Source organism: Labrus bergylta, chromosome 12 (assembly GCF_963930695.1).
Source record: "Labrus bergylta chromosome 12, fLabBer1.1, whole genome shotgun sequence".
NCBI lineage: Eukaryota > Metazoa > Chordata > Actinopteri > Labriformes > Labridae > Labrus > Labrus bergylta.
The window spans coordinates 27,698,873-27,725,319 of record NC_089206.1 but is presented as its reverse complement, the minus strand read 5'-3'; the positions used below and the strand labels follow the sequence as shown (position 1 = coordinate 27,725,319).

The window sequence follows — 26,447 nt, the reverse complement described above, 5'->3', positions numbered from 1 at the left end:
AGGCATTTGATTTAAAATAAATGTTAATCTAGCAGATCATGACTGACATGGTCTCCCCAACGAAAAATATATGCACCAATCAACAATAATTGGTCACTATTCCATCGTATACATATATATATGCCATATATGTGCCTTTACACAGGGAACTCAACATGATGGGTTGATCTCTTTTAAATCACAAGCGGCTTAACATACTGGTCACTGTCAACTAAAGCAGAGAACTGCCAAGTGAAGAGAAACTGTCGTTGTTCATTTCATTTATGTGCATAGACCCCAATTAAAATTCAAATGAAGACACCATTCCCGTACTGTGTATTGAACATAAATTCCTTTTACTGACTAAAACAAAACAAAAAACAATGTTTTTTAATAAAGAGCATGTCTGTGTTCCTCAATGTTAGTAATTATAGACATAAACATTTGTTTCTGTTGTGCTAATTATTTTAATTTATTGGCTAGCATACATGGTATTACCACCAATAAATAAGGCTCTAGTTTGAGTCGAGTCTTATGTGGACATGTGTGAGTTTATGGGGATCATGGTGGCAATATAAACATTATAATATTAACTTAGGGCGCTCTCACTCTCTGCAAAGTTGTACCGTGCTTAAGCAGAATTGTAGGTGACTGACACAGTTTGCTTTTCTAAGGAACAATGTAAGCGATTTCTGTAGGTTGTAAATATAATCTCAATTATCCCAACCATCAGGTAGGCAACATTTTGTTTTTTTCACTTGAGCTAAGTGCCACCACGATCTGACCTTATTTGAAAAAGTAAGGATACCACAAGCAACAACCACCAACAAAGGTGAGAATGATACGCTGAAACACCTGACACTTAAGATATTCCCTGTGGAGTTATTGACCTCTAGTACCTCTGAGGATTTGTTTTGTTTATCTCTTGCACATACACAAGAGTCTGCACCCACCCACAAACAAACACTCCTGCTGGTAAAGCAATAAAAAGTCATGAAAAATGTTTCACCCTATTCCACTGATCCACAGGTGGCCGTTATACTCCAAAAAGAATTGCAATTGTCCAGCAAAGACAAGTAAAAACAGAGGGCTGAAGCTGGTAAACAGTAAGGGTAATGCTGGGTTAAAATACTTCATTACTTTTTTTAAGACTGCACTGATGTTTTATGTGGAAGAAAATGAATTGAATTACTTTCTTGGAGTAATAACTTAATTTAAATATCAGCCCTTCATACATTCTCCAGTTGTATAAAGGAATTATATGCAAAGCCTACATGTAGTTTTATTTTGACATATTGGAGCATCAATGGGTTTGGACGAAAGTTTGACTGCCACAGATTGACTTCATTATGCAAGAAAGAGAGAGCTGCTGACCTGCTTAGATCACTTTCATCCAGACCTCGCTGTCATAAGCACCTCCTCCCCCTGCCTCTCTCTGCCTGTATTTTTTACTCATTTGGCACTCTTCATCAACAGTACGTTTTATAAAGTTACCAAAACTACACAGCTCTTGTTTTGAAAAGTTTCACTTGTTATTTCATTATCCCAGCTGGTCATCCTTCAGTACCCAGAGTTCATTGCGAACTTTGTGGCATGAAGAACATGATCGTCCAGCCCCCCCAATAATGTACTCATACTCATACTCATAGCAAGCATGGAGGTGATTGGGAAAACACAGATCAGTTGAGGTGACAATATGTATCCTAGTTGATTACCTTTGTGGTTATTCAAATCATGTTTTGAAATGTTGTTACTGATTTTCAGTCAGATATTCACTTTGTATTATTGGTTGAGCGCGCTGCAAGCAGGCGTCAAGCTGGACAAAATAGAATGACCCAGACAGGAAGCCAGCCAAGACAACGCACACAGTGTATGGTCAATGTCAAAATAAAATACAATACTGTATACAGACCCACGATCATATTTTCCATCACTTTCCCTAAATTACGTCCAAACAGGCACCGAACAAACATCAAATCATCCTCAAAGACACAAAGCAACATGTTGATTGCATGTTTTTCTCTTTAATCCCACCTGATCTTGTAGTTCTCCTGTGATGTGTGTACAGCTGCTCATTGCTGCGCTAACACTCCAGAAACGGACCCAGTGGGGCAGGCGCGCTGTCCGATGGAGCAAAACCGTGGCAAGTATGTGGAAATTTGCAGTTGGATTGGAGATTGAGATCAGGCCGGGTAGTTGCAGTAGATCAATGATCTGACTTCCAAACGATTTGATCGGATCTTTGTTCAAACAATCCATGGAACGATACCGATCAATGAATTGTTATACTCCTAATTAAAAGTAAAGATAAGAAGCAAGCTGCCAGCTCAGGAAAATCACCATGACTGTATTTGTCCTCTCCATGACTATCCTCCTCTCCATACCTCTTTCTGTCTTGTTTGTTTAGATGGAACTTGTGCCCAAGGATGCCTTCAGTTATTTCCCTTGGGATAGCAAGAGATGGATGAAGTGATACTCAAAGGACAAGAGGTGGTGAGGCTGGATAAATAGAGGACACTAGGGTTTTTGTGTGAAAATGCTCAAATGTTTTTCTACATCTTGGATGGTAAAGACCTGTTTGAGAGCGTCAGACTACGAGGAGAGGTCTGTCGAGTTGTACTCATTTTATCAAGAGGTTGAGTTTGGTTTCTGGTTGAAATTAGGTATGGTTTGGACTTGTATGATATACATATAAAACAGTTTGTGCATTTCTCCTACCATCGTCTCAGGGCCAATTGGAGCAGAGAAGACATACTCCAGCTGGAAGACGATTGCCAAAGCATGGTGATTGGCCAGCCTGAGCTCCAAGCTGCTGCGAAGACCGAGCGTCTGAGAGAGAGTTGATGAGCTGAGGAGAGAGCAAAGAGACACTCAGGAAGAGAAGGTGTGACGAGTGTGTTAATAGAGAGAGAGAGAGAGAGAGAAAGAAGTAAGCAATGATGGCACCCACATAAAGATTAAATGTTACTTATGTGCTTTAAAGTCATTACTGAAGAAAATTGCTCCGCCTCAATAAATGCAGTCCCCCTTGTTTCTTTAAATACAGTCTAATGTTTTGATTTTTAGGAAAATAAATCAATGTGCTGCAGGATTTACACACGCTTGCTCAATTTTCCCTGGCAAGCAAAGGCCTCCTGTGTGAGCAGCGGAACAGCATTCTTGGTATTCGTCATTCACAGCTTGCATACACCATAGGCAGGAGCATACTGTGGAGTGCTGGTGTGTCACGAGGTGGGGCCGAGCGCCTTTTCTTTTTTCCGCTTCATGGACTCTCTGGAGGATAGAACAGGCGAGCACTTCAGATACTTTTTTTTTTTCCTCTCTTTCTCTGCTGTCTGGAAGCACCAGGCATAACACAGGCAAGACAGACTGTCAGCTTTCACTTGGAGCACCCAAAGAAGCAGTAAACATCATAATTATAGGACATTATCATACTTATAATACTAAAGAAAGGACTTTCTGTCTCAAAGAAAACACAAAAGGAATTTTTTGGCACTAATTGATTATAGAAGATAATTGCTGTACATATTATGCAGTAATTGGACCATACAGTGGCTCAGCATGTGATGGTGTTGATTATGCATTTGCATCTTTTATCCCATTTTTTCATGCCTTTAAGAAAGCCCATGTAATTATCCAATTAATCACCAAATCCGCTAATGTTTCAATTAAAGCAACACACATAACGCATTGAAATTCAGACACACTGAAGAAGGGGACGTTCATCTTTCACTGTCTGTGCTTCATCTGTTAAGTTAACCTACATACATTTTGGCATTTACGACTTTATTTAACAGTCAGCCTATTACTTTTACTCAGTAGTTCTATCCATCATTATGACAGCAAACGTTTAAAAAAAATATCCCCCTAATCATAGAGAGGGCCACAGCTTACATAAACAACCTTACACTGACAGAACGGTGTGGAAGGATAGAATAAAACATCCAGTGTAATCAGTGGCTTCTGGTATTGATGGCAACTGACAGCAAGTGTTTGCACACCATTATGCCTTTAATCAGTTGGGTGTTTTGCACACAACACCGTCATCACCCTCACAGTGGACATGATATGGACTAAATATAGGAGAAATGAAAGGGAAAATCCTAATTCCACAGAGCTACAGTGCGTGAAACTGACAAGATGGACTCAGAGTTTATAGCAGTGGCGATCTTGGAGTCTGTTAAGGCCCTAGGCAAAAATTCACTGGGGGCCCCTCCTCCCAGCATTCATCACCAATATGTCTGCCAGTGTCCCAATGCTTACTCATCTTTCACTCCCAGACGGGTAATTCCTCTTCATTTTCCTTCGGTGACTTTCATTGACAAACTTTGATTTTCACAGCAAAAATGCACGCTATACGCTTAGCAGGGCAATCAGAGGGAGTGCTGTCAGATGGGGCCCCTTAAGGAGCTTTCATTCTGTCTTTGCTAAATGCTCCCAGTTCGACCCACCACTGTGGTTTGAAGCTTGTAGGCCGTTGGGGGCCCCCTACTGGCCTGGGGCCCCAAGCAGTTGCCTGCTTTGCCTATTGACAAACAGCAGCTCTTGTTTAAAGCCATGGGTAATTTTTTTCTTTTTCCAAAAATCTAAATTCCCAGAAACAAATTCATGACACTACAATAAAGGAAAGGGGAATGACACTTTCTTTTTTAAATACTCTGGGATTTTCCTTAATTTATTATAAATGATAGTAAAACTATATACACTTGAAGAACACACCTTCTATCACAGCTTTTTTGTGATATTTTGGAGTATAGTAGTTTTGTAGTATTAGCATTTTATCCGTCAAAGAGAAAGGTGGTTGTGTGGATCTGTCAATGCAGGATTTGCATATCTTCTCTTCATAGCTTGCAGGGGCAAAATGTTCACATTACAGGCATGACACACTTGCAAACTGTCACAGAAATAGACACAAAAACCTTGTTTATTTAACCAAAACAGCTCTGCTCAATGGCTCACTGATGCATCCTGACAACTCATTAACTGAAACTGCCGGCAGTTGTTCACTTGTGCTGGTCAAAGGTTCACTCACTCAAAACATCTACGTTAGTAATACAGTGCCTGCCGGTGCAATGGGTTATTTTGTGTCACCTCGAGGATAAAGCCTATTGATTACAACATCACAATGTTTCTTACAGCAGTGAAATTAATGAATTGCATCAGTCCTGATCATGAATCTGAGGTCCTACATTTGTAGAAATATTGAGTTTACAAAACGGTGTGTCTTTGCGATGTGGTTCTTATAAATGTTAACTTTATGTTTTACATTAAATTAGATGAAGGATCACTATGTCATGTGCATCACCTGGGGTCAGAGTCTTGCCGTTGTAGTGTATCACCGTGGCTTTGTTGCTTATGACTTGCTGAAACCATTTAATACAAATGTTTTACTGCTGATACAAGACACACTCTAGTGTCCTTATAACAGCAGATCCATTTTGACAAGGCTTGCATTCAGAGTCATGGTGTCTCAATAAAACTCAGGGGCAGAGGCAGCAGGAGCCATATCTCTGTGATTGGACATAAAGTTCTTCCAAGCAATCGAATGTATTTCAAAGCTGTTTTATGAGTGTGGAAGCCTGTATGGCATGGAATACTGTTTAAATTATGAGCCTGCTGTTATGGTTGGGACATATAAGGAAGGCCATAAAAAAGACACAATATTTTTCTTTGACTTTGGTCAATTGACTACCAACAGAGTCACATGAAGAACATATATACAGTGTGGGGCGGTATCACCACTACAAATAGGGGCATTAGGAGTTTGACTACATTTTTTAGTAACTTTGTGGTAGCAACACTGTTTTCTGAATGAAATAGTTTAGCTGTTTTATTATTCTAGTAGTGCGGTAGCATCCAGGAAAGCTACATTTCCCAACCAAAAATCCACGATTGGTCAATGAAAGAGCGCAGCAGAGCACACTTTCACATTCTGAAATCAAACTGTTAAGGATGAGTAGAAGACGCCAGCCGTACGCAGGCATGTATAGGAAGCAGACAACCTACTTCCATATGACATCACAATCTAATCCTTGATGCCCACAACAACATGTCTGACATCCCTGCCGCTATGTTGTAGTAGCTTAGCTTGCTACATCTCTCCTATAGTGGTAGCTTTGGTGTTGTGAAGCTTCATTTTATGTGGAGTAATTAGTAGCTTAGCTCACTACATTTTACTAGTAGCTTACTCAACACTGACTCCATATTATGAATTAGTAAATATAACAATTAAAATGTTGTTGTTTTTTTTGTTAACCAACATCATTAAAGGCAAAGAGGTGTTAATTTTGTTTTCTTTTTTTTTACTCAACTGTCTGTGACAGCATCGCCCTCTGGGGCTGAAAGATGAAGCCAATGCTGAAATCCAAACAACTGCAGTGACTCTTTACTTTCACATAAGGCTGGGTCCACGAGCACATCAATCCCTCTGGATCTTATATGAAAATGCCCAACTTTACAGTTAGTCCCTACAAAAGCCCTAAGGAGACCTCATCCAAAACATTTGACTGAAATCCAATTTTCCCTGATAACGAGTAGCTTCTGATCCTTTGTGATTCTCCTCATCTTGGAATAATCTTGTTTTTTTCTGAGATCTTGAGAGATGAACTTGTTATCATGGGCAAACCTGCGTTGTTTTCCCAAAATAATGAGATAAAAAAAGAAATAAAAATAACCCAGATTTACTTGTTATCACGGTAAAATGGAGTAAAATAAAATGTATGAATGTAAGTCTGCTTACGGCTTCTGTTACTCTATTTGCCTCTTTAACCTAATGAATACTGCAGTCAGCAGCCACCTTAAAATAATCTCTTTCTGTGAGAAGCACGGAGGTCAGCATCACAACAGAGAAACACGTGTTTCCTCTACTAACCTGTCCTTGATCAGGGTGCTCTGTTTGGAGTTGCTGTCTGCTCGGCTCCTGGTGCCTGAGGATAGGAGCTCCAGCACCACCACTTGGGGCTTTTCAAGGAAACACCAGCCATTGTGGACCCCGACATGTAGCCTCCTCTCCTGGATAGCAACAGTCCGTAGTGTTTCGTCTGGTCCTGGCTGTTTCTAAAAAAGGAGGACAGAGAAGATTTGCGTGACGACAGAAACAGATAGTACAGCACAACATAAATGTGTTTCATTTTGATCAGGACATGTTTCTGGACTTAGTCAAAATGAATGAAAGTAGTTTCAACTATTTTGGTGTTATTTACTAATGCAATAGCTTAGCACCTATGTGTCCACAAATAATCTCTCAGTTATGCATGAGACAGACGAGTATTTGTTAAATCTAACTACTTTCCAACGTATAAAACTCGGAAATTAAAGGACCAATATGTAACTTTGACACCTAGCGTTTTAAATGGGTACTACAGTCCAATTCAAAACATTGGAGAGAGCTGACTCCAGCTGACTTTATTAGGGTTGGTTTGCTGTTTGCTTGGCAAACTGAGAGGGGAGGGGCATAACGGTTGTGTTGAGTGCAGTAAAACCACCTACTTCTCTGGTCAAAACAAAAACTGACCATTACACACCAGAATCGAAACTTTGAAGGAGGACATACTGACTGCTGCGATGTTGACAGAGAAGCCAGCACTTTAACATAGCATGTTTCCTTAATGAGATTCAGTAGATATCTTACATATTGGACCTTTAAAAAAAACTTGAAATGTCTTGGTAAATATCATAACATTACGAAACAAAGACAAAATATTTGACATTTTTGATGACACGAAACAAAGAATAATTGCATAAATATTGCTGGCCTGTTTATCATCAATAAAGCTGAATAGCTCAAAAGCACTCCATAAAGAAAACGATTTATTGTATAGGAAATTAAAATCTCACTTCATCTTAAAACCAAGTGAGAATACTTCCTCTTTGCAAATCTATTTGAAGACATCACAGGGACACCATAAAAGCCTGTCTTAATTATCTCTTTTCATTATCCTCAGGTCCTTGTACCCCCTGATGGACTGACTGTCAGCAGTCACAAATCCTCTTGCGATACCCCTCTACTCACTAGTAAACCATGCATAAGGTTTCTATTTTAGAGATTTTTTAACAAGATCTCATTTTAGACAAGTTCCTTTAAAACCAAACGGCTTTGACAAAAAAATTTGGAAATGCTTTAAATCACATGATCAACTGCAATCTCAGCAATCCTAACACATATTGTTTAAACACGACTAACACATTAATTCAAAGTCCTTTCAGTGACAAAAATACAAAATACATGCAACATCTCGACCAAAAAAACTTCCTATGTATCTATTTGACTTTTTATTTTTTGATCCTGTTTTACACACATACTGCATACGATGAAAAGGAGATGGACACACTCATTCCCCACAGTGGCCGTCACACTTCCATAACCAGAACTCGTACCACTTTCAGCCGTCCCTGACTCCCTGAATCAGTTCATACACCTTAAGTTAAAAAACTGTAAGTCATGTCATATTACTAGCTAGATGCTCCTTTTTATATCTATTTCTTAATTACGTCATCTAATCTAAACTTTGCCACTTAGTTCACAACAGATCTGAATGTCCTGTATAGTTTTTTGTTTGGCATTTAATGGGTGTATCGTTTACTTTATACTTACTAGTTAATCGTTGTAAATACATCGTGTTTAGTTTTTATTCCTATCTTTTCTTATTGTTTTTACACTTATATGCATGCTCTTCTTGTTCTTTTTACTGCTGTGACACTTGAGTTTCCCCACTGAAAACAAAAGATCATCTTATCTTATCGTATCTCTTATAATACTTAGGAACCCAAATTTGCAGCCATGGTCTTTTAAGGATAAAACAAGATAATTCTTATTCGGATTTTATACAAATAACTGGAATGTCAGTTCCTTATAGTGTTTCTTACTTGGTATAGAAGCTGATTTATTTTAGTTACTTATCAGATTGTGTATCAAATAGTATTGAAAGCTGTCATCAAAGGTCTGGTCAGAACTAACGATCAGTTTTCTCCCCAATAACGATATTGATATCAGCCTCACAAATCCCATATTAGTCGAGCCCTAGTTCTATGTGGGATCAACCCCTATGAGAACTGTGAACTGCTCATGATCTGCACACGATTGACGCAACTCCGCACGGACATGAAACTGCTTCATTATGTTTGTCTTTTGATTTGCGTGTCTTTTGATTTGCGTGTAATCTTTAAAGTCATGTGTCCCCTGAGATCCCCTCCCCCACCCCCACCCCCTCTCTTCGGACAGGGATAGACTCCTGCTTCGATGTTCTTGTGCGAACTAGCAACTGAGGAAAATTTCAGGGGAAACCTGTCTGAAATATTCTAGACATTTTTTGCAGCGTTTAGATTTACTTTACTTACTATTTATATGATGTAGACAGCTGGCGGAAGCATTGATGTGTTTATCTTATCTTCTGACATCTCATCTTTGTGTTCCACGATTTGAGCAATTACTTTAAGTAAGACCAATATTGTATTACATAATAGAAACTGTGGAGTAAACTATGACAGTAGGAGCCAACTAACTCATTGATAAAATATTTCTAAGTCATATTCTGAAGACAGCATGACTATTTTCTTTTTTTAAGACAAACTGTGCGTGCTGATTAACAAATGTATGAAACCAGCCAGTGTGTCAACAGGCGTTGGTGGAGCCTGTACCGCCACCTTGTAGCTGCAGCCTCTAACACAGCACAGCTGACTGACAACTGCTCGATGATTGACTGTAAACTCTCACACTCCAAAGTGCAGAGCCACGCTGTGCTCACCTCTCTTCCCACTCCCTCCATTTGTTTCATTTCATTCTTTCCCCTCTCTCCATCACATCTCTCACTCCCACTCTCCCTTTCTCTCCCTCTCTTTTCTTGTCATTCTCGCTCTCTGTCCCTCTCAATGCTTAAAACCTTCTCCATATCCACCCACACCTTCTCGATCAAATTAGCATATCAATTCAGCTTGTTTTTTTCAGTTTTTTTTCTTCTTTTCAAGCAACAGCAGGAGCAGCCGGCCAGCTTGCCTAGATACTGTACAGCCCACATATACACTGTTCACTGCTCTCCTCATATTACATCTCTGCACTGACTGACTCCATCCATCCCTCTCTCTCTGTCTGCCTGTTAACCATCTTCCATCCTCTTGTTATCGCCGCTTATTCCCTAACGGACAACAACAGCTGATATGCGCTCACAGTAGTGTGCCTTATTTGTCTTCTTGTAATGCTGCTGGGATATAAGAGTCCTTATTATAACCTCTCCTGTCACCTCGAGTGGCAAGACAGATTCATGTTTGTTACACATTGGCACAATCCTACTCGGAGTAAAAAACCCAAAGAGCCGAGTCTGTAGGTCCATTGTGGTGCGTTTTGTGGAAGTTTACTTTCTATTTACCTCTAACAGGAACTGGTGACTCACTAATGCATTGCTCTATCTATAGTTTGTTTTGAATCATGTCAGCTCTCACTTGGCTTTGGAGGTGGTTATATAACCGTCTTCCAGCTGGATCACATAGGGCTAAAGCTCCATTCAATTAACGTTTCCTGTCTGAGTGCCAAGACTAAGATGTGCCCTCACAGAGGAACGTACAGCACGCTTTCAATCCAGGACTTAGTCGCATGCACCGTGACAAGTGGGATAATTACTAATTAGGGGAAAAAACCTGAAAAACATGTTAAATCCTTGTTTGCATTATATGGTAAAGGTGTTTATTATTATTATTATCGTATTATAGAGGATGTTCAAACTTGTTCATTTATTCACATTATTCCAAAATATTTTTATTGAAAAAAATACAAAACAATACTTCCAATCACAGAAATACAATTTACCTTTTTTTAAACATATATGCATATGTACACACAGTCACATAAACACATATAAAAAAGAAAATAACCAAAAAACAAAACAAAGCAAAACAAAAATGCTCTGATAAGAATGTAGAAGAAAATAATTTAATTAAATCACAGAGTAGAGTGTAATAAACAATGCACAACCCCCCACCCATGCCCCCACTCAGTGCATCATGACCAACACACATATTAATGGTTATTTATGCAATACAAAAGGTGCAACAAAAGCAGGCACGCATTCAATCGGGTGGTACCTCTAAATTAGTGAAATAGGAAATAAAGGGTTGCCATTTGTGGAAAAATTTGACTGTACATCCTCTCAACGTGTATTTAATTTTTTCAAGTTTTAAAAAAACATCATGTCTTTGAGCCACCGGGAGATAGACGGATATTTAACAGACTTCCAATGCAACAATAAGGAACGTCTTGCTAGTAAGGATGTGAAAGCTATAATGTCCTTTTGTGTAGAGGTAAGTGCAAGTAAGGGGTCAGGAATCCCAAATATAGCAATCAGAGGACAAGGTTAGAGATTTACCCCAAGAACAGTGGACATAATAGTAAAATAACCCGCCCAGAAACCTTTCAGATCAGGACAAAGAAAAAACATGTGGCTAAGGTGACAAGGAGAGCCATGGCATTTATCACATTTGTCTTCCACTTCCGGATACAGTTTAGATAGTCTAGACTTAGAGAAATGCACCCTGTGTAAGACCTTAAACCTTAAAAAGAGGTGGTAGATCGTATCCTCTCTATGGCCTGTTCCCAGGACTCCTCCCGTATTCGTATTCCCAGCTCCTCTTCCCATGTACACTCAAGTTTAGCATTTGAGTGATTGCTAAAAGCCAAGATAATATCATACAACTTTGAGATGATTCCTCTGTGATGAGGAGCAAATGATAGCGTGGTTTCCCATCGCTGTTCTGGAGGTAAAGAGGGGAAATTAGGGAAACACTTACTAACAAAATTGCGAGTCTGAAAATAGTGAAACAGATGAGTAACAGGGAGGCCGTAGCGAGATGACAAATTGGCAAAACTATCAAAGACATTCTTTATATTATCTGTAAACTAGTATAGCATGCTCACTGCATCTTAATCTGTATATTATTAGTATAGCATGCTCACTGCATCTTAATCTGTATATTATTAGTATAGCATGCTCACTGCATCTTAATCTGTATATTATTAGTATAGCATGCTCACTGCATCTTAATCTGTATATTATTAGTATAGCATGCTCACTGCATCTTAATCTGTATATTATTAGTATAGCATGCTCACTGCATCTTAATCTGTATATTATTAGTATAGCATGCTCACTGCATTTTAATCTGTATATTATTAGTATAGCATGCTCACTGCATCTTAATCTGTATATTATTAGTATAGCATGCTCACTGCATCTTAATCTGTATATTATTAGTATAGCATGCTCACTGCATCTTAATCTGTATATTATTAGTATAGCATGCTCACTGCATCTTAATCTGTATATTATTAGTATAGCATGCTCACTGCATCTTAATCTGTATATTATTAGTATAACATGCTCACTGCATCTTAATCTGTATATTATTAGTATAACATGCTCACTGCATCTTAATCTGTATATTATTAGTATAGCATGCTCACTGCATCTTAATCTGTATATTATTAGTATAGCATGCTCACTGCATCTTAATCTGTATATTATTAGTATAGCATGCTCACTGCACCTTAATCTGTAGATTATAATCCTAAAAACACACTTATATTGTAGCATTACTTATTTATAGCATTTATTTATATTTATTGTATCCCATTAATCCAGCCATCCAGATTTACCTAATAATTCACTTTTTTTTGTCTACATCTGTAAATTTTGCAATTACTGTACATAGCACAGAATTACTGTACATAGCACAGACTCTTGCACTCAATTACTGTACATAGCACAGACTCTTGCACTCAATTACTGTACATAGCACAGACTCTTGCACTTTCTGCTTATTTGCACTTCTGGTGAGATGCCAAACCTCATTTCGTTACTCTATACTTGTATATGTGTAATGACAATAAAGTTGAATCTCATCTCATCATCTCAAAGACACCATCTACATGAAAATATTTGAATTGTGTAATACCCTTGTCATACCACACTGAAAATGTTGAATCCGAAAGTGATGGAGGAAATAAATGGTTGTTATTTAAAGGACCCAAGGAAGATGCAGCAACAAATTTAAAATGCCGTCTAAATTGATAACAGATCTTGAGTGTGTTAAGAACCACTTGATTATCAGTATATAGAGAGGGTTTTGTAGGTAAAGAGGAATAAAATAGAGCAGGAATAGAAGATCCCCTACAGGATGATAGTTCCAATTTACACCAAGAGGATTCAGGAGATTTTAACCAGTAGCAAAGTTTATGGATGCAAGTCCTCCACCAAGTCTGCATCTCTGCAGTAAAGTTTTACGAACCCTAGGTGATTTCTCACCCCAAATAAAAGAACAAATTATCTTATCCAGCGAATCAAAGAAATATTTTGGCAGAAAAAGAGGAATTGACTGGAATAAAGATAGAAATTTTGGTAAAATATTCATTTTAACCACACTGATCTTGCCAATTATTGAAAGGGGGAGGTTACCCCATCTTTGAATATCGGATGTAATCTTTGAGATAAGGGGAGTGAAATTAGCAGATGCAAGGCTAGATAAAGAACGAGTCACATTTATACCTAAGTATTTAAACCCCGATCGATTAAATTGAAAAGGTAAATCTGACTGTTGAAGATGACATGCTGCAGTATTAATGGGAAAACACTCACTTTTCCCCAAATTTAATTTATAACCCGAAAAGGTGCTGAAGTTCTCCAGAATACTTAAAATAGCAGGGATAGAAAGTGTAGGATCGGTTAGATACAATAACAAATCATCCGCATACAGCGATAATTTATATTCAATTCCATTACGGGTGATTCCTTTGAATAAGGGGGAAGATCTTAATGTAATAGACAGAGGCTCAATAGCAAAGAGCAAAGGTGACAAAGGACAACCTTGGCGACTTCCACGTCCAAGCGCAAAATAATCGGAATAAACATCATTAGTATGGACACTGGCTTTAGGGGACAAATAGAGGAGGCGAATCCAATAAATAAATCGATCACCAAATACGAATTTCTTTAAAACTGCAAACAAGTACTCCCACTCTACCCTATCGAATGCCTTTTCAGCATCTCAAGAAATCACAAGTTCAGGAAGTTCAGCCGAATGTTTTGAGTAAATTATGTTAAAAAGTGTACGGGTATTAAAAAACAATTGACGTCCCTTTATAAAACCATTTTGCTCTTCGGATATAATATGAGGAAGCAAATTCTCTAGACAGGATGCAATTACTTTAGCCAACACCTTTACATCAGCATTAAGCAGAGATACTGGTCTGTATGAACCACAGGAGGTTGGATCTTTGTCCCTTTTGAGAAGGAGAGCAATAGTGGCTTGTGTCAAAGTTGGTGGTAATGCACCACATCCTATGGATTCATTAAATACAGATAAAAGTAAGATGTGCCAATTTACCAATAAATGTTTTGAGAAATTCAATCGGAAACCCGTCAGGGCCTGGGGCTTTGTTAGATTGCATAGCTTTAATTGCATTTGATACTTCTTCAAGGGAGAGTGGTAAGTCCAGTTGCCTGGCAGTATTAGTATCAATGACAGGATTAGAAAGGTTCTGAAGAAATTTGTTAATTTTAGTGTTGTCTGTAGGAAATTCAGATTTATATAATGAAGAGTAATTTCCAAGGGATCTGTAGTAATAGTGTCATAAGTGTTTTTAATGCGAGGTATCAAACGGGAAGTGGCCTGTCGTCGTAACTGATGTGCCAGTAAACGACTCGCCTTGTCGCCATGTTCATAATATGAGCCACGCCTACGTAGTAACAAGCGCTCTGCCTCTTTAGTTGAAATGAGATCGAATTCTGCTTGCAAATCCAAACACTGCTTAAGTAGTTCCGAAGAAGGGTTCAGTGCATATCTTTGATCAAGGTTACTAATCGCAGATGTAAATTCATTAAGCCTAGCATTAATCTTTTTATTAGAGAGAGCAGAGTAAGAGATAATTTGACCTCTCAGGTAACATTTAAGTGTCTCCCATAGCAATGAATATGAAGAGGAGTCATTTTGATTGAAAGACAAGAACTCATCAATAGAATTTGAAATGAGTTTGCAAAATTCTTTGTCGGCCAAAAGAAGAGAGTTAAATCTCCAAAGTGGTGGGCTACGTTTATAGGTAGAAAGTTGAATATCTAATAATAAAGGTGAATTGTCAGATATTACAATACCTAAATAGTCAGAAGAATTTACACATGAATAAAGAGTACTGTCAATAAAAAAAGAATCAATCCTAGAATATCAGTGGTGCACCTGGGAGAAGAAAGAAAATGTTTTAATAGAGGGGTTGCAAGATTTCCACGGATCAATAAGACCATTCTGTTTCATAAAATCAGAGAATGTTTTAGACATAGCAGATTGAGTCAGATTACGAGGATTAGACCGATCCAAAATTGGATCAAAAACACAATTTAGATCCCCTCCGAGGATCAGGAGGTGAGTATTCAAGAAGGGGATGTTACTCAGCAACCTGTTAGCAAATTCAACATCATCGAAGTTTGGGGCATATACATTTACCAACAAAACCTTTTTCTGCATTAGGGTACCAGCAACTATGAGGTACCTGCCATTCCTATCAGCGATAACATCAGTGGATGAGAACTGGACTTTTTTGTTAATTAAGATGGCGATTCCTCTAGCTTTTGAATTAAAGTTTGAGTGGAAGACTTGACTTACCGAAGGGCAATGTAACCTATTGTGAGCCTTAATATGAAGGTGAGTCTCCTGTAAAAATACTATATCAGAGTTTTAAAGTTTCAAGTGTGTAAAAACCTTAGATCTCTTAACAGGATTACCCATACCTCTGATATTCCAACTAATAAATCTGAGAGGTTTGCCCGACCCAGCAATGCTGGGATCTATATTGCCATTAACCATTTAAATAAAAAACAAAACAAAAATGCAATTGGACAATGAGCGCCGAGGTGGGACACCCTCCCCCCAACATACCCCTAAACACAAATACACCCAAAGTCCCCATATAACCACAGAACAATGGAGACAGCAGTGTTTCCCACAATACCCAAAAGTTGTCCACAATGGTGTTTGATCAACCCGGAGACTAAGCAGAACAAACTAAAGTAAGAGAGAAAAAGAGAAAGAAAAAAAACCTCCCGCCGATCTCAACACTATTTAACAGAATGCGCGCAATGATAAACACGATATATTGAAAAAAAAACTCAGATTACAAAATATTGTTGTTTTTGTACATAGATGTTTCCACATAGATCAGATGGATACAGTAAAGCATGTGAAAATGCAAATTAACAAATAACAGTAGGCCCTAAGTCCTGTACAAATAGATGCAGAGAGCATAAAATGAGGTAGTGCTAATCTTATCTGAAGTACAAAAATACTAAATATGGTATAGCCTTGTTATATAACAGTATCCAGTAAAATTGAAGGAAAAAAGTGCTTGCTATAAACAAACAATAGTGACACTAACTATTAGTTAGTGCAACAAACCAGAAAACCACCTAATACTGCGCAGGCAAAGAATTGAGGCTGGTGAGGCCACAAACTCTAAGCGATAATAGAACACAGATCTGAAAAGCTATTGGAGCTCACCCAGAAATTAAGGTTTTGACATAGACGCTGGCTTCTTCCGCTGAAACAAAGTCCCTCTCAACACCATTGTATGTGATGCGAAGTCACGCTGGATGAATCAGACCATACCGAGCGCCGTCAATGCCACGAAGTTGGCGCCTGACCTCGTTGAATGCAGCCCGAGCCCGAGCTATCTTGGCAGTGTGGTCAGGGAAGACTGAGATGGTCAGGCCATTGACTTTAAACTGTCGGAGCTCTCTAGCGCGGCGTAAAATGTCAACACAGTCACTGTGATAATGAAATAATAACAATTGTATATATCAGTAATTTGTTGTCAGGTGGACTTCTTCTGAAATTTCTTTAAAAGGCAAAATGGACTTGAGCTTGTAGAGCACTTTTTTAAGTCTTTTGACTACCGTATTTTCCGCACTATAAGGCGCACTTAAAAGCCTTTAATTTTCTCAAAAAAACGACAGTGCGCCTTATAATCCGGAGCGCCTTATATATGGATCAATTGGTTAATTGGTTGATCCATACTGGTTGTACACGGCGCTCAGCGACACTGACTCGGATAATGACGAGAGGGAGCCGGGCATGTTGGATGCCGTACTCGCCCAACTGTTCAATTCGGACACTGAAGAAGAAGAATTCGAGGGATTCGTGGACGGGGAATGAACTGAAAAAGTGAGCTTTACGTGTTATACGTAACTGAACAATGTTGAGTTATGCACTAACGCAGGGGTGCCCAACCTTTTTTGAACCAAGATCTACTTTTAAAGTTACCAGTCTGCCGAGCTCTACCAGTCCACATAGTGAGCCATAGCCTTTACCAACAGCCTACAAACGCATTTAATACTCACACAACAAACAAAATAATAAATGAGAGTTCTGTAAAAAATAATGCAGACTACAGACTACAGCAGGCTGCTGTGAGATGATTTTGATTTTGTTAAATTAGCTGCAGACACGGTGAGAGTGAACGGAGTAAAGTCCAACCGACTGTTTGACCGGGTCACGTGTGTTCCCGCCTCGGTCCGTACGGATCACGGATCAACTGTGTGCTGTAGCACTAAAAGTAAAAAGGTTCGCGTGGTGGCTGGCGCTCCAGTGCAAGTGTGTGTGTGTGTGTGTGTGTGTGCGTGTGCGTGTGCGTGTGCGTGTGCGTGTGTGTGTGGGTGTGTGTGTGTGTGTGTGTGCGCGCTGTTTGTTGGTGTGTCTCGTCCCCCGCGATGCTCACAGTCATGACAGCAGAGAGGAGCAGAGAAAAGTAGCTGCAGCTTCATCAAATGCGCTTAATACTCGTAGCATAGTTTCTATATATGACTTTTTGGTAAAACATTTACCCCCCCCCCCGGTTTTACCTGCACGTCATTGCGCATGCCTGCACTCTCTATTGCGCGCGCTCTCTCTCTCTCTCGCTCTCTCTCGCTCTCTCGCTCGCTCTCTCATGCACGCAGCAATTTCATGAATAAATGAAAAATTAAATACACACAGGTCGGAAGTATACTTGGGCTCCCAACACAGGTATCGTGTGTGGGAAACAGTGCAATGAGATGAAATTGAAATCACTTTTCTATTTTACAATTGTATTTTATATTGACAAAACATCTCGCGATCGACTGAGAATCAGTCAGCGATCTACCTGTCGATCGCGATCGACTGTTTGAGCACCCCTTCACTAACGTTTGAATTAGCGGTATCAGACTGTGTTTCTTTTACGTGTTTACAACTGAACAAGGCTGGGAGATATTGTGAATATGCACATTAACGTTTGAACAACGTTGAGTTATTGTGAATGCACTAGGTATAAAACTACGTTTTGAGAGTTAAGAGAAACGTCAAAGAAATAATTTATTATTTGGGGAAATCGTCTTATGTACTTTTGTTTTTGTAGTTTTATACGTTACGTTTTATACGTATTTATATTTATATATTCACAATATCTCCCAGCCTTGTTCAGTTGTAAACACGTTCTATTCTATGCGCCTTATAATCCGGTGCGCCCTATATATGAAAACAGTTCTAAAATAGGCCATTCATTGAAGGTGCGCCTTATAATCCGGTGCGCCTTATAGTGCGGAAAATACGGTACTCAAAGCACTTTGACTCTGCATGTCACCTACCCATTCTCACACTGATGGCAGAGGCTGCTATGTAGAGTGACCATCAGTATTAACTAATCCCATTCATACACAGTCACACGCTGCAGAGACCAAGCAGCGGACATGGATTTAATTGTCTAGCCCAAGGACACATCTGGACAGCTGTGGCTCAGTTGGTAGGCTAGAGACTACAGGTCCAATGTGTCCTTGGGCAAGACAATTAACCCCTTGTTGCTGTCGCTGCTTGGTCGGCAGCGTTTGAATATGTATGAATGGAATTAGTTACTTCTGATGGTCACTTTACATAGCAGCCTCTGCCATCAGTGTATGAATGGATTTGAATGGGTAGGTTGTGAAAGTGCTTTGAGTAGTCAGAAGACTAGAAAAGCTACAAGCTCAAGCCCATTTACCATCTACATCTGACATGTGGCTGCAGGAGCTGGGGATTTAACATCCAAATCTACCACTAAACCACAGCCGCCCCAAAACTTATCCCCAACTAACAAGTTACAGGATGTTCCAATCATGTGTAGTATTTTTTACTTCTATCTGAAAAAAATATTTAACTGTGATTCAAATGTGTCATGAAAATGTCCTGATTTTGAATGTAATTGGTGTTTATTTAACTTTTCAGTCAGACAATATGTCATTATCTGAAAGATTGCTTTTTCTTTGCTGGAAAATTCTGCACCTTGTTATGCTGTTACCTGACCAATTGGAGTCACTCAGAGGCTATGAATCCAAAGAGGAAGTATTATCATGCACAGTTCATGCAGTGCTGTGCCTTTTTTCATTTTGTCTTTGTATCTTGAAATGTAATTTTCAACACTGTATGGATTGTATTTATCAATAGATGTTATACTCTGATCTTTATTTAAATGTTATTATATATATATATATATATATATATATATATATATATTATATATTCTTTTTCATTTCCCTGCACACATATGGTATGTTTACACAATGTGGATATGGAAAATGAGGCTTCTGCAGAGTGGTAGCAGACAGTGCAAAGACAACAAGATATCTGTATATAATTGTTTTCAGTGACATCCAGATTATAATTATGATTATGTCTCTTCCTACACTTTGTGTCTGTGCTAGATTTTTTTCCCTCCGCAGCAGCCAGAGAGCCGGGGCGGATGACAAAACAAACAGCTCCGTCTCTTGTTGGACAGGTCTGCCATCACATGTCTCCGAGTGAAAATAAAAGAGAGACAGGGAGAAAGTTGTTTATAAGAGAACATCAGTTAAAGCGCTGCTTTTCTGTTCTCTGCTTCCCTCTTCTCGCTCCCCCCTCCTCTGAGTTTCTTTCATTTATTTCATTGCTCCTTTTTCTCACTCCGTCAGTTTCTCTACCTCTCCCGCTCGCTATCGTCTTTCTTCTCTCTCTCTCTCGCTCGCTCTCTCTCTCTCTCGCTCTCTCGCCTCTGTCTGCTGCCGTCACAGATTTCTTCCTCCCTTGACTGAAATATGAATATTTTAGAGCTAAGAAGCTTAAAGGGAACAATGAAATGGCCCCCGAGTTAAATTATACTCCATTTCCAGAGTAACAGAAGAAGGACTTTACTGAGGGATGAGCTCACCGGTGCCACGTGGGTGTGTCTTTCTCAATTTCACACACTCACATAAGCTTGTTGTCTCCTGCTTTTATGTCATATTTGTGCATTTCCCACAGATCTCGCTTCTAGACGTGCAAAAACCTGGGAGCGGCATTGGGCCGAATCATAAATTACACTTGACACCTGTGTGAGAAAAAGGCAGAAGTCTTTTTAACATGCCTAAATGCTGTTTGTAGCATTAAAGAGAATGGAAGCAGGGTGGGCCCTAATTTGAATGCTTCTCGGAGGCCGTTTGTTTTAGAGCTTTGTTAACAGAGTAAACAAAAGCAGTGTTTTGTAGGAGCACAGTTAAAACTTGAAGTGTTGTCGGTGGGTTTTTTGGTCCCACAATTACAAGAGTCACTGTAGTGTGGGCGGTAAAACCAAACATTTGACTAAAGCATTCAATTTCCTGTTGGGGAAATAACAGAGAGAAAAATGCAGTGAAGCCGTGGTCCCACACTTTCATCTGTGATGGTTATGATGGGTAATACTGTTAAGTCTGCAGTGAATCAAGAGCAAGCAAAGCCAACTTGAAACCATACATCCTCAAGGGCTCAACAGAAATGTTTCAAGGCAAAAAAAACAAAAAAAAAACACTTTTTAATGTGTCTGCAATCTCGAGGAAAAATGACCATATTCCTTTGAAATCTGTGTTGGGGATAAAGTGTTTGCCAGCAAGTCAAAGATAACTCTGGCAGAAAAACACATCTTATCTGAGAAAGAACCCCTCCACACACACACACGCGCACACACAATAAAAAAATACAAGCAATCCATTTCTCGAGAGGATTGTAGTGCATAATGTTTGCTGAAGAGAGTTGCATTCAATTCCGGTCCACTTGAATGGTATTAACTTTGCTTTTTGTTTTTTTGTTTTTTTTTCCTTTTTCAGCGGATGTGATTCTTTTCCCCACTTCATCTGAATTTCAATCCCAGAAGAACCGACACAAACCCTCAGTGGTACTCAGAAGTACAGAAGTGGAACATTATTTCTTCACTTGAGTTTTCACACCTTAAAATGGCAATATCATTGTCAAATATTAACAACAAAAGGATTCTCTTAAATTCAATTTACTGCTCCGGTTGTGCTGGGGGGAGGCGGCGCGAGGGAGAAGGGAGAGGATGAGAAATTAGCAAGTGAAATTGATTTAGTTCGGGACACTGTCATTTGTATAAAATGAAACTTCTGCAAAAGAAAGAAAGTCATTTAGAGTGAGTTTAGGAATAATAGGAGTGGGAAGAGAAATGTAAAGCAGGCGGCAGCTGCCTGATTGTGCATGTTTGAGGAAAATGAGAGCAGATTTTCAGAGGAGAATAAATTAGTTTCTGAAGGTTATTTCTTTGTGCTCAAAGGGCAGGAGATGAAGTGAGAGAGCAAGCTTCGTTTATTAGCTCCAGCTGGGACATAGAAAGCTCCAGACAGCAAATGGGACTTGACCCTGTAATCACTGACTAGGGACTTCATAAATGGCCTTGACAGGGCTTAGCCGCGGTGATCAATAGCCGGGTCAGAAGCCCCAAAATAGTCTCCTGAAACCTTCCACATACTACCACTTGTCTAATAGCAGATGTAGTTCCAATCTGACGCCTCATAGAGCTTTTTACTGACAGAGAAGAGGGGTTGTTTAGGACTGCTAGTTAGAAACAATTTGTTTTCAAACATGACAGTTGCTAATAGTCATCATGTGGTGCAATGTTGATCCGCGATCCATTCCGATCACCCCCCAAATTTGACCCGCATGTGATCCGCTGATGAATGAAAATGTAGCATTATGGCAGGGTTTTTCCTGCATAGAGAATTCTTTGGCGCCCCCCAAAGAGGTTTTACCCAGCGCCAAAGGAAAATCACGAGCGCCAAAAGACAAAAAAGACACGCTGAGATGAGACACACCAACATACATGGCTACAAATGCGCGCACACACACTGGAACACCAACCACCGCGCGCACCTGTTTACTTGTAGTGAAAGGGAACACGGTTGATCCGCTATCCGTCTGGACCGAGTCGGGAACGCACGTTCAACTTTTCTCTGTTCACTTCCACTGTGTCTGCTTTTATCAACAATCAATAACTTAACGACCGTAACGTCAGCCAGCTGTAGTCTGTGAACTTCTCCACACAGACTGTCAAACAGGGCTGCGTTAGAGCCAGCAAATATATTTTTATTATTTCTGAATTTACTGATCTGATCAAATGATCCAAATGATCTGTGACTTAAATCTGTGATTATTTGACATAATACCTTAGTAACTCAAATAAACGTACTTAAACAAATGTGTAAGTAAAACCAAAAACACAATTTAAAGGAAAAGAGCAGCCATCATAGGAAGAGGGTGAAATGCAATGAGGATGTGACCTCCCCTCTCCAAATCTCATTACACCCCTCTCCCTCAAAATCCCTCACGTCCCCTGTTTCACTGTGGCAATAAAAAAACAATTCTTTACCAGATCTAATTGGGATTTCAGTAACTTAAGCATAATGATAATATTATTTATAAAATGGTTAAAAATAACATGAAATGCACAGATTTCTGTCAAATAAGGTAATACAGACTCATAGACTATACTGTTATACACGGGTCGAACGTTTACTACAGCGTGTATAGTCGCCTCCCAAAGGTCCATTCTGAGCCAGGAAAAAACCCTGATTATGGTGTCAAATAAATGTACTAAATCCTTGTGTCCTGTCTCAGGGAAAATAAAGAAGCATATAAGTAATGTGTGTAGGTACCGTAAAGACAATTCAGTCCTTTAAAATAATGCTTACACAAGTTGTTCACAGTCTTTCACACAGAAACGGTGATGATTCACACACCTGACCACCGGCAGCCAGAGGTACAGAAAATATGTCCAAACTGTCTGAGTTTGCTTCCCAAATTCAGAAATTGTTTGAGGAGGGGATTTCTGATGTTTCTCTACCATCCAGTAAGCACTTTGGGTGGAGATTACCCACTGTTGTGTGTAGAGCCACCCTGTATTTGTTTTTTTATTAAATTCACAACGATCCCTACACACATGCTTCAAAGTCAGTGGAGCTAAATAAGGTAGCAAACACTAACAGCTAAGAAATGAGAAGAAGGTCAAATGTTTTACCACCCTGGAGAAAGTATATGGAGTCAAAACAAATTCAACTGAACTGGGCCTAAATGAATAACGTAAGGTATTATGTGTCATCATAATGTTTTCTTGACGTGAATGAGCAGTGACCACCTAACTGCCAAAGCAGAGTTCAGCAAAAGAACTTAGACAATGCTATGACTCACAGGCTAATTATATATTTTCTTACTTATCTAGACAACGTAATTACTCATGTTCCCCCCTCTTCTCTGAATATCCACAAAATATCTCACAATATTTTTGATTATCTGTTCGCCATCGTATATGGCTGCTTATTTGTGAATGCACACAAACACAAAAACACACAATAAAAATAGATGGTGTGCAATATGTGTGTGTGTGTGAATGTCTGAGCTATATGTGTCTGATACCAGTCTAAATGGTAAATGGAGAGCTTTTACACCTCAGGTCACACCTACACATTCACACACTGATGGCAGAGGCTGCTGGGTAAAGTGACCATAAGAACTAACTGATCCCATTCATACACATTCATACGCCGCCGACGAAGCAGCGGGAAGTGTTTCGTCCAAAGACACATCCGGCTGCAGGAGCTGGGGACCCCTGACCTTCCAGTTGAGTGACAACCAACTTTAACAACTGAGCCACAGCTGCCCATTCTACAAAGCTGCCCACTTATGCATACTATAGAACTAAGAAATTTGAAGAAAATCAGGGCAGTCAGCATGGGATTAAGGTCTAATATAAATGCATTCATTTTTTTTTAAATGGCATTAATCCTGTGCTATTTTGCTCCTTTTGGCGCTGCTGAAGCTTCTTCCCGATGCCACAGTGATGGAGAATAACGACACGGCTGTGCCGCTGAATGTTGCATTTCACTTTTAAAACTCTTTTGGATGGACATCAGTGAGGCATTTTGTACAAGCACTGTTTCCTGCCCCTAAGTCATGGTTCCAGACCACACCGGTGTAGCAGTGCAGAACATATTTGAATACTAAATGGAAAAGTCAAGATCATAAAGTACAGGTTTTTTTTATTTGATTCCAAAATTGACAATATTAAGAATTACTTCTCATTGTTAATATGAACTGCTTTGAAATGTGAAATAATGGAATTTTAAACATTCAATTAGTAAAACAATTAATCGTTGTAATATTTGTTCAACAGCGATGGACCTTGTGTGATATGATAGTCTTATTATCGGGGGGTGCCAAATTCAGCAATTCAAGGCAATCCCAGCTCAAACAATAAGGTGGAGAGCCTTAGAGGCGTCTGTTACCACGGGAGTACAACATATGCAGGATATCCTTTTATTTGAATTCACTAATCCATAAATTTGACCCCGTCTGGCTCTGTCTGCTTTGACACTAACTGGGCGGGTGTCACATCATAAAAGCAATCACACAAATGAAAAAGTCTTCAGGCAGCCATGTGGCCTATTCTACAAACCGAGAACAAACTTTAATATCGGAGAAATGAGAAAAAGTTAAGACACAGTCCAGGCTCAAAGCTACACAGCTGCAGCTTTCTTCTGCAGGAGGGACAACTGGCACAAAATCACAGACTGTGTGAAGGAGTATGTTGAGGTTTAAATTATCACTGCCCCCACAGGGCAAAAGTAGATCTAACTATAATAACTTTAGTCTACTTAAATGAATGTCCTGTTATGCGCTCACAGTGTCAAACAGACTTAAAAAAAAAATATTTTCAAATTGTTAGTTCAGTACTTTATAAATACAGAATCAAAAGCACAATTATATACCTGAAATAAAACACAAATGTATCAGGGAAAGCTGGTTTTGTAGTTACTCTTGTGGCCTTCACCTCTCATGATCTGTTCAGTGAGCGTCTGGATCTGAGGAAGTCATTGGTGAGAAGGTTGTGTTTTTATACAGACTGCCAAAATGAATCATTTTAAGTTTGAGCCAGACCAAAGGTTAAAGTTTAGTTATTTAGACCAACACAAGTGTCTTTATCGTTTTATGAAGCATTAAAATTAAAAACCCAATCAAATGACTTAATTAAACCACTTTTCCTGAGGCTGTAGTCCTCCAGGCAGGCAGCCCGGGTCCGAATCCAGCCTGTAGCTGCTTTCCCGTATGTCATTCTCCACTCTCTCTGTCCCTGATTTCTAACTCTATCCACTGTCATATCTCTATAAAGTCATAAAAAAGCACAAAAATAAATCTAACCTAACCATATTGTTTTTGTGCCAACCAAACTAGCAAACCAAACTACAACTGTTATACAAGGTGAACAACTTGTAAAGTCAAATCTGTCGATGTGTTGAGTATGATAAAGGATAAATATGCAACCTGTCTCCCCTGAAAGATGCAGTTTGAACCGTTTCAAGGATTTCAAAAACTGTGTCGACTTTGTGACTTAAACAGCTTTTTAACTATCTAATAAAACTGGAAGCAGAAGAGTAAAATATGTGATTTAACATTTCAACTATCAAAACACCTGGAATAAGAAAAGAAAAAAACCCTGCTGCTGTAGACGTAAGACACGTAAGTTGTAATACAGGCCAAAAACATCTTGATCCGGTTCTACATAGCTGATGCAAGCAGCACCTTTTTTTTTTTTTTTCCCTTTCTGTATAGCACCTTGAAAAGTCGCCAGCTTTTCTGTCAGTACTTTGTGAAATCAACGTGGAGGCAGTTGTAAAAGGTAATAATAACTGTACAGATGGCAAACTGTCATCTCAAGGGGTGTGCGAGTTTGCGAAAGAGAAAGACAGTGTGAGACAGAGAGAGCGGGTGAAATGGTGTCCCACATTTTGTATAAGCCAATTACCAAGTGAGTTACACAACTCTGACATGTTTGTCTTACCTTCAAAAAAAAAAAAAAAAAAAAAAAAAACAGCAAACAAGAAGAAAAAATGCTTCTGGAAGTTTTTTGTGTGACTATCACACATCTGTCACGGACTCATGGACAAGATGCTAGTAGGCTGTAAACATGTTGTTTTCCATGTTTTTACCAACTGCTAACACATCTATCAGGACACTTGCCTACACATCTGTATCTATGTCAAGAAGTGAGTGTCTTGTGTGTGCGTGCGTGTCTTGTGTGTGCATATGTGTGTGTGTGTGTGTGTGTAAGTCAGATGTGCCGCTACCCACACAGTGGATGTTAGCTCCCCCATATTGAGGGTGAGTCATCCATGGCAAGA

The 26,447-nt window shown here is 39.3% G+C and overlaps 1 protein-coding gene across 2 annotated transcripts in view; it reads right to left on the bottom strand.

Annotated features, from left to right (window-relative positions):
- The window catches only part of LOC109987139 (nephrocystin-4-like), a 205,551-nt gene that overhangs the window by 118,844 nt on the left and 60,260 nt on the right, over positions 1 to 26,447 (bottom strand). For both annotated transcript variants that reach the window (XM_065961552.1, XM_065961551.1), the window contains exons 7-8: positions 6,851 to 7,035; positions 2,698 to 2,827 (exon numbers count right to left, since the gene is read on the bottom strand). In XM_065961552.1, coding sequence (XP_065817624.1) covers positions 2,698 to 2,827; positions 6,851 to 7,035 — 315 coding nt within the window. The remainder of the gene's footprint in view (positions 1 to 2,697; positions 2,828 to 6,850; positions 7,036 to 26,447) is intronic.